General features: G+C 41.4%; 2 protein-coding genes across 3 annotated transcripts in view; both read left to right on the top strand.

Annotated features, from left to right (window-relative positions):
* The window catches only part of LOC103139950 (contactin-3-like), a 52,551-nt gene that overhangs the window by 41,254 nt on the left and 3,279 nt on the right, over positions 1–8,018 (top strand). Inside the window, exon 10 of the mRNA XM_016672831.1 lies at positions 596–771. Within this exon, the coding sequence (XP_016528317.1) occupies positions 596–771 (176 nt within the window). The remainder of the gene's footprint in view (positions 1–595; positions 772–8,018) is intronic.
* The window catches only part of LOC103139941 (chymotrypsin A-like), a 26,278-nt gene continuing 22,787 nt past the window's right edge, over positions 4,528–8,018 (top strand). The window contains exon 1 of one of the 2 annotated variants that reach the window (XM_016672832.1): positions 4,528–4,532. The gene's annotated coding sequence lies outside the window, so the exon portion shown is untranslated. Of the gene's footprint in view, positions 4,533–7,619; positions 7,625–8,018 lie in introns of those variants that run through there. The other variant, XM_016672833.1, reaches the window with a different exon arrangement.

Genomic DNA, 8,018 nt, shown 5'->3' with positions numbered 1-8,018 from the left:
AAGAGCACCGGAGTTGAGCCTTTTTTCATTCAGTGTCATCAACAGAAAGAAAAAAGACAGGAAGAGCCGATAAAGCCGATAATTAAAACAAGGTCAATAGGTTTAATTTATCATGTGATTAATTGATTTATTGTTTGTTGCGACAGGCCTAATTACACATTCCCTAAAATATCAGTTAAGTAGTAACAAACACCATCCTTGGTGTAGTTAAAGGTCATTATCTAAGAGCAGTGGCATAACATATTTATGTAACCCTGCTGGCCTAACCGTAACCATCAAATTTATTCTCATTAGCTTCTCATTCTTTTCCTCCACTAACTGCTGAACAATTTGACGTCACAGGATTTAATTACTGTGACCTTTCCTCAAAGTACTCTGAGGTCTCCAATCTGCCACAGCTGGGAACTCACTCTGCTCTCCGCATGTCTATTGCTAGAAACGGTAAATACAAAGTCCAACAGCAGCAAGAAATCACGCTTGTTTAGGCGACTGTCCGCCGTCTGTTTAACGGTGGCCAATTGGGTTTGTAGTGAATTGCGGTGAGATGGTGGCGGGGTGTTAACATGCATGCGCTATCATCTGTTTGTCTGGCCAGAGCCCACCAGAATCACCATGAGGCCCACTAACATGGAGATTATTGTTGGCGAGAGCATCGTGCTACCCTGCCAGATTGCTTCTGATCCAGCTCTGGACGTCTCCTTCTCATGGGCGTTTAACGGCCAGCTCATTGACTTCCAGAGAGACGGTGACCACTTCGAAAGAGTGGGTGGGGTAAGTCGTTCCCAAGGCGTTTACACTTTGTTACTTTTCTGCCTGCTTGGGGTTTAATTGGGCAACGGTTCACTCCACTGTGTGGGTAAGGACCTCTTAGGCACCAAATAATACCCAACGAGGGAAAGTTATGCCAAGAGAAACTCTTTTATAAAGCTTCTCAGTGGTCAGTGGTGGACTGCACATCAAGGACTGTATGTTTATGTTTTATAACAGTCATTAAAATATGACAAAATCTCAATAAATGGAGGTTGGTGAGAGATTTTGTTGTCAGTTACCACCTGCAAATTTTCTAAATCTCCCACCTGTTGAAAATCATTACCAATTCTAATTTCTTCCATAATAGGGCCTATAAATACATCTACATAATAAAAAAAAAACACTAAAAAGAACTCCTAACTTACATCTACTCCTATAAAATGAGTAGAGGTATTTTATATGCCTCCTGTCTTTTTAGTCAAAAAAAGTTTGACAAAAAAGGTCAAACTTTTTTTGTTTATTTAAAGATATAGGAGGCTTCTCACATAACACATTTTTGTTCTACAAGTTTCATTCAAAAAAAAAAAAAGAAAAAATACTGTGTCCAATGTATTATTTTAGCTTAAAGACCAACTCAAAGGTTTTACCGGTGGTGATCTGTTTTCTGTGTATTTATTTTAAGATTTTTCTGTGTTTATTTAGTGCTGTTCCCCTGTGAGTCTCTGTGCCATCCTGTCCTGATTGTTCCCAAGTGTGTCTCGTTCCCATGATTACCCTCCCTGTGTATTTAAGTCTACCTGTGTTGGGTCCTCGTCAAATATCGAGGACCCGACACAGATATCAAATATCGTGTTACATCGTCTGTTTGTTCCCTGTGCCGTCCCTGCGCCGAGGCAGCACGCACCTCAGCCGCTGCCTGTCCCTGCTCCGAGGCGGCGCGCACCTCTACCGCTGGCGTCAGTCCCAGCACCGAGACAGCATCTATCCCTGCTGCCGCAGTTTCCCGAGCCCGCTCCAGAGTTTCCCGAGCCCGCTCCACCACCCGTCTCCTGTTGGCCCCAAAAGGTCCTGGTGTCACAGCCCCCCAGAGCTTCAGTTCCTCCTCTGACTTTGCCGCCCACCGGACCCACCTCTACGGGTGGGTTCACCTGCTGCGCCGTGACGGCCCCCAGACCTCCCACGAGGTATCCTCCTGCTGTGCCATGGCTGGCCCCCGGATCATCCATGGCAGGTCCTGCCTTGGCCGTGCTGTTTTTTTCTTTTTGTTTGGACTGAGTTTCTTCTGTTTTGTCCCTGTGGACTCTTGCCCTCCACCCACCCAGTTGGGTTGTTTTTCTTTGAGTTTTTCTGGACTCTGGCCCCCCGACCAGCGCCCCTCTACCAACCCTTGTTGTGTTTTTTGTTTTTGTTTTGGGGAGTCTGGTAGCCGCCCTTGAAGGGAAGGTACTGTGGTGATCTGTGTTTTCTGTGTATTTATTTTGAGGTTTTTTTCTGTGTTTATTTAGTGCTGTTCCCCTGTGAGTCTCTGTGCCGTCCTGTCCTGATTGTTCCCAGGTGTGTCTCGTTCCTGTGATTACCCTCCCTTTGTATTTAAGTCCACCTGTGTCCTTTGTTCCTTGTCGGGTCCTCGTCAAATATCGTGCTACGTCGTCTGTTTGTTCCCTATGCTGTCACTGTTGGACAGTGTTTGGATTAAACTTTCTTCATCATCTACACCCTGGGTTTGAGGTACTTCCTCACCTCAAACCCTCTTCAAATGGCTTTGTGGTAAGGACATTACCAAAAAGGTGATAAAATGTTGAATATATTATTTTTTTGTTTTGTTTAAGCAGCATTCAGTTTTTGTGCTGCACTAATCTGGAACAAACTTCCAGAAAACTGCAGAACACCTGAAACACTGATCTCTTGTAAATCAAGACTAAAAACCCACCTGTTAGAGCTGCCTTTGTTTCATAATAACTGGAACATCAACAACATAATTAATGCACATTTTCTTGATAATTTGACAAAATGTAATTTTGAATTCTTGTTTCATAATTGGTTATTGTGTTTTATGGTATGATGTTGCTGAAATGTGTTATACTAATGAACTTAACTTTATTTTATTTTTAACTGTGTCTTGGGTGGAGATACAGAGAGCAGTTGGCATTACACAGCTTTGCAGTCATAGCAAACTGAAGAGCTTTGATTTTTTTCCGTAAGCACAACAGTAGCAGTGCAGGAAGTAGTTGAAGGATGATGCTGTAGCATGGTTTTAATGACTCGTGATATTTTAATTTCAATTATTTAATGGAATCACTGCACTTGTGGAAATGTGTTGTTTTTTTATATTAGCTAATATTGAGAAAATGTTGAGCATATTTGCAATGGAAACACCTCTACTGATTCAGATGGCTAATGGCTAACTGAATCTTTGGTCCACAGAAACATCTTCCAGACTGTAGAGTCTCTCTGAGTGTGACCTGTAAATCAGGTTTTAGTGTGGCCCTGTGTGGCCCTAAGATGTACAATCATTCAATTTCAGTCACCAGTCTATTTGTTGTATTTACCAGATGAAGTCACCATGAGGTCTATATCCATAATTCTTACCTGCCATGTGAGTTTCCACATCTTCTAACACTTCTAAAAATACTGGAAAATGCTGTTTTTCATTTTCCAGTATTGATAAAGTCCTGATTAATAAAGTCTTTCTACTTTTTCATCCTTTCAACTTCTAATTCCTGAACATCAAGGGAGAACATTTTCTTATCTCCCTCTGCCATAATTGAATTTGCATACTTATTTATGAATCGTGAGCCCAGAAATAATTAAGTAATGAACTGCCTTGCTTTTCACCAAGGGCAAGCCTGACACTAGTAAAGTGTTCATTTGAAATCTTTATACCTTCAAAATAATGACTTTTTCGTCGATGTTTGTTCCCTTTGAAGAAGGGCAGAGTTAATTGTTCGGCGCTTGTTGTTACATAAATAATTACTCGTTCGCTCTCTTATTTTGCTTTATGCATCGCAATATATCAATTAGCGCCAGTCATGTGCCAAAAGGTTGGCACATGACCTTTTGGTGTTCCTGTGATTACTCTCTCTGTGTATTTAAGTCCACAGGGAATGTGGCATTCCGCAACCCGGACGGTGTTGCGGAATGCCAAGCCGCACGTTTTCATTATCGCAAATGGCAATTACTGGTGACATTGAGCAGTGCAATGGCATTTAATGAGATATAGTTTCACCCAGAATCTGTCCACAGAGATTACCAGAACACCGCTTAAAAGCTTCTGATGAATTAATTACCATAATTTAAAAAAAAACCTGCCCCCATCACTTCCTTTCCCGCTAAGACAAGAGGCCTCGCAAGTCATTCCTAGCTCCCGGCTTGTCCAGGTGGCGGCTGACACTCTGTGCATAAAAGCTGTCAGGTTTAGGCAAAGGAGATGGAAAAAGAGTGCTGAAGGAGAAAAAGGGAAGTAGAGGTAGAATTTTCCTCTCATCGCCTGCTTTGCTCTCTTTTTCTGGAATCCCTCAGAGAAACGGCGATCCACCTTCCTCCCTTTCACTGTCGTGGCAGAGTGGAGGTACAATGACTAAGCCACCAGGCTTGATGAAATCTGCTGCGACTGCGGCGAGTCTTGCCTGGTTTGGCCCCAGGTGACTGGCTTCTAAAGCATCATACCTCTTTTTTTCCCACAAGCTGACATACTTTGTAACAGGAGGTGACTTTCAGAGGGCGGATACCATTACCAGTCACAACAAGGACACAATGAAATTGTCCGGATAAAATCTGTCCCCGTGAGATTATGTCTGACTTTTCTTTTTTTTTATTTAGCCTCGAAACAAATGTCATTCTGTTTGACGTTTTTAGCGTAAATGGACTCATCCCTGCCAAAGGGTCCTTTTCAGACTGCATCAACATTATTTTAACAGGTCGAGAGCATGTGATGCATGCGACTCACCGCAAGGTGGGTCTAAAAATATCTTGATGGCACTCTGATACAAACATGCCTAGAGACGGCACATTGCCTGAGTTTTAGACAATGTTATTGCATGCCAAATGGCTCCGTGGTTTGCTTTTGATTCTTTCATACACTATAATGCCTAATGTTGGCCGAGGAATGTAAAACATCTATTTTCAAATTATGATCTTAGATATGTCTGTCTGTGTTATGGAGCCATCAGAAATATTACTTCTGTGCCCTGAGCCTGATGTATCTGATTTCTTATAGAAGTTGGAGCCAGCTGTCTAAATACCCTACGGATAACATTCCCTGGATCAACGATGGCATCTTCTGTCATTGCAGCGGACACTGGCTCTGTTCAATTTACACACGTTGCATTTAGAGATTCAATTGTTCACATGATCATCAGCAAACAAACAACTCATTGTATTCTAATCTACAAAAAGTACTGTTTTATTTAAGTTAGGGGTTGTATATATTTACATCAGTGTTTATTCATGTGTTTTTTAAGTATTGCATTCGAAAAGGTTGATGGAAATGGCAAAATTTGAATAATTTCCTCAATTTGCTAAGCTAAGCTACGCCCTAAAAGGCCGTTTTTCTGTCAAGTCAGTTCCTATGTGTTGACTGCTGTGTATCAGCAACCGAATGCTGCCGATTTTTCTACTTGCAGACTGTAACGTGTGCATGTGAGTAAAAACAAGAACTTTCAGATAAAAACAGGAACCTTCTGTCACAACTGCCAGAAGCAGACGACCTCAGTCACACGAAGCAGTCAACACATTTTAACACATTATGTCAATAAAAAGCAGTCTATTTAAAATAATACAAAGTAAAAGCCTAAACATGTAAAGATAAACATATATCAGTCATGAAGAGGTACTGTCTTAAAATATTTTTCTTACTATAAATTTGTATACTAAAAAATTCCAAGGTAGGGAATGTAATTAATTGCTATTGGTAGAAAACAATGTGGTAAAGTTTAGAAGATACTAATAACTTCATAAGGATGGAGTGATTTGCTGAGGTCAGGCCGCAGTCAGTGGATAAAACACATTGCACCCGTTGGCTGAGCCTGAAGATGACTAGCCCTGTTAGCAGAGCTAGCTGCTCCAAATTCTCAGAATTCTGACTTTTGATCTTACAAGGTTAAAGTCAGAATTCTTTTATTTTTTCAGTGGCTCTATTCCTCTTTTGTAGAAAGCAGGCCAAACCTATTAGGTGAATCTCCTTCTCTTGTTCTTGGTTATACTAGAAAACATCTGTTGTCAGTGTGTTTTCCTACATGGTCACCATATTCTGGCAGCTCATGTATAATATTTGCTCTTTACACTGAGATTTACATCCATATAATGCTTGAGTTTCTGTTATCAGAGAATANTGTAGAAAGCAGGCCAAACCTATTAGGTGAATCTCCTTCTCTTGTTCTTGGTTATACTAGAAAACATCTGTTGTCAGTGTGTTTTCCTACATGGTGTTCGTTATCCTGCAATACTCAGCCCCACCCTAATCTCACCACCGACTGACTACTGGCCAGTTCTCTGTCTAACAGGTCTGGAAAATCCCTGAAACCCGGGTCTTACCCTAGAATAGGTTTATTAGAGATATTCTATTTAAACTGGCAGCGGAGAAAACTCGTCTAGCTCTAACTACCTTCAGATCCAGAAGTTATGGCCCTTTTCAGTTGAGAAACAGTCAGCAGAGTAGCCCTCACTGCAGCATAGCTTCAACAACCACTCCTGTTAACGGTAGCTTTTCTCCTAAAAATAACGTGCACTTGTTACCGGCTAGATTAAATTTAGTGACTTAGATTTAAGTCCCAGGGCCATTATTTTAACACTCACCAAAGGAAAGTTCGAAGCCACCACATCTACAATCATGTATGTTAATTTTACTTAAATCAGAAGAACCCTTAATGATCAATGATTCAATTGATTTCAATGTCCACAAGCTCTATTGGTATTTTTAGTATGTATTTTATTAAGCAAGCTTTAGTAGGGGTAAATGACAAGTAGATTTAATTACAGGGATTATAAACTTGTAACAAATAGTAAACTCGCATTATAAAATCAATCATAACCTATCCTCATTTCTATCCCTAACCTGTGTCACTAGTTTCACTAAGCGAGGCTTTCGGGGCAGAACAACTCACACCCGTTGGCAGTCGATCTTGGCAGCTGAATCTTTAGACGTCCTTGGTCAGAGTCTCTGTCCGGGCGGAGCAAAGTCCTCTTTCAGAAAAGCAGCAAAGTCAAACTGTCCGTTGTCCTTTAAACGAACAGAATCTTCATCACTCAGTGACCTTTGTCTTTTCTCCAAGTCTGCTGCAGTTGAACAGAGATCGTTGGGTTGAGGCAGAGGGGCCGGTCGAATTCAGGACCCAGGGCTGGGGCAGATGGATCTTGTCCCTTCTTTGCGGCGTGAAGTCTCAACTTTCCCTTGGTCCCAGGGTGTGGTCCTCTGCTGATCTTTCGTCTGCGTCCTCTCGTTATCTCTCCTTCAGCGCCGCGGACTAAGAACAGTTTCCTCCCTGGTTCGCTGGTTTTTAAACCCTCTTAGCCCATAGTTGTGTGTGGGAGAGGTCTATGACTCACCCTCCTTGAGTGTCTCAGTGGAAAGTACCAACTCTCCCCAAACCTTGCTCCTCCCTGACTCATTACAGCAACTCCTTTCGATACTTCCCTTTTTCCTGCTGGCCATCTGGCAGTTGAGGCCATTTCTCATAACTTACTGCCTTTTTTGGAGTTGTTCTAGCGCCTCCGCCCAGCCCAGTGTGCTGATTGTGACACAGTTCGTTCCTTTTCTTATGTACTCAATCTACAGTCTTCTATAATGTATCATGAAACATAATCAACTTGTTTTATCAACTTATAACCCTCAGTATGCTTCTCCATTATTTATCTATTCTGTGACTCAAGTGTCACCGTTTCTAATCATTAATAACATACAACAATTAAGTTAACATCACTTCAAGTCACGAGTACAGAACATACATTTCAATCATACATTACAGACATTATGAATACAGATTATATCAATCATTCCAACCATTATGGATATATGTATTGTGTATTTTTCCTTCTTTAATCATTATTACCGTATTTTCCGCACTATAAGGCGCACCGGATTATAAGGCGCACCTTCAATGAATGGCCTATTTTAGGACTTTTTTCATACATTAGGCGCACCGCATTATAAGGCGCATAGAATAGCCGCTTCATACTCTATTATTACACATCCACATTAATAAAGAAATGGTCCCCGAGTACTTTATATAGTAGGCTGGCCAAGTCGTTGTTTCACTCACGGTGTTGGTGTT

Source organism: Poecilia formosa, unplaced genomic scaffold (assembly GCF_000485575.1).
Source record: "Poecilia formosa unplaced genomic scaffold, Poecilia_formosa-5.1.2 Scaffold66, whole genome shotgun sequence".
NCBI classification, from domain to species: domain Eukaryota; kingdom Metazoa; phylum Chordata; class Actinopteri; order Cyprinodontiformes; family Poeciliidae; genus Poecilia; species Poecilia formosa.
The sequence above is the reverse complement of the archived record's forward strand: the minus strand, read 5'-3'. Positions and strand labels throughout refer to the sequence as shown.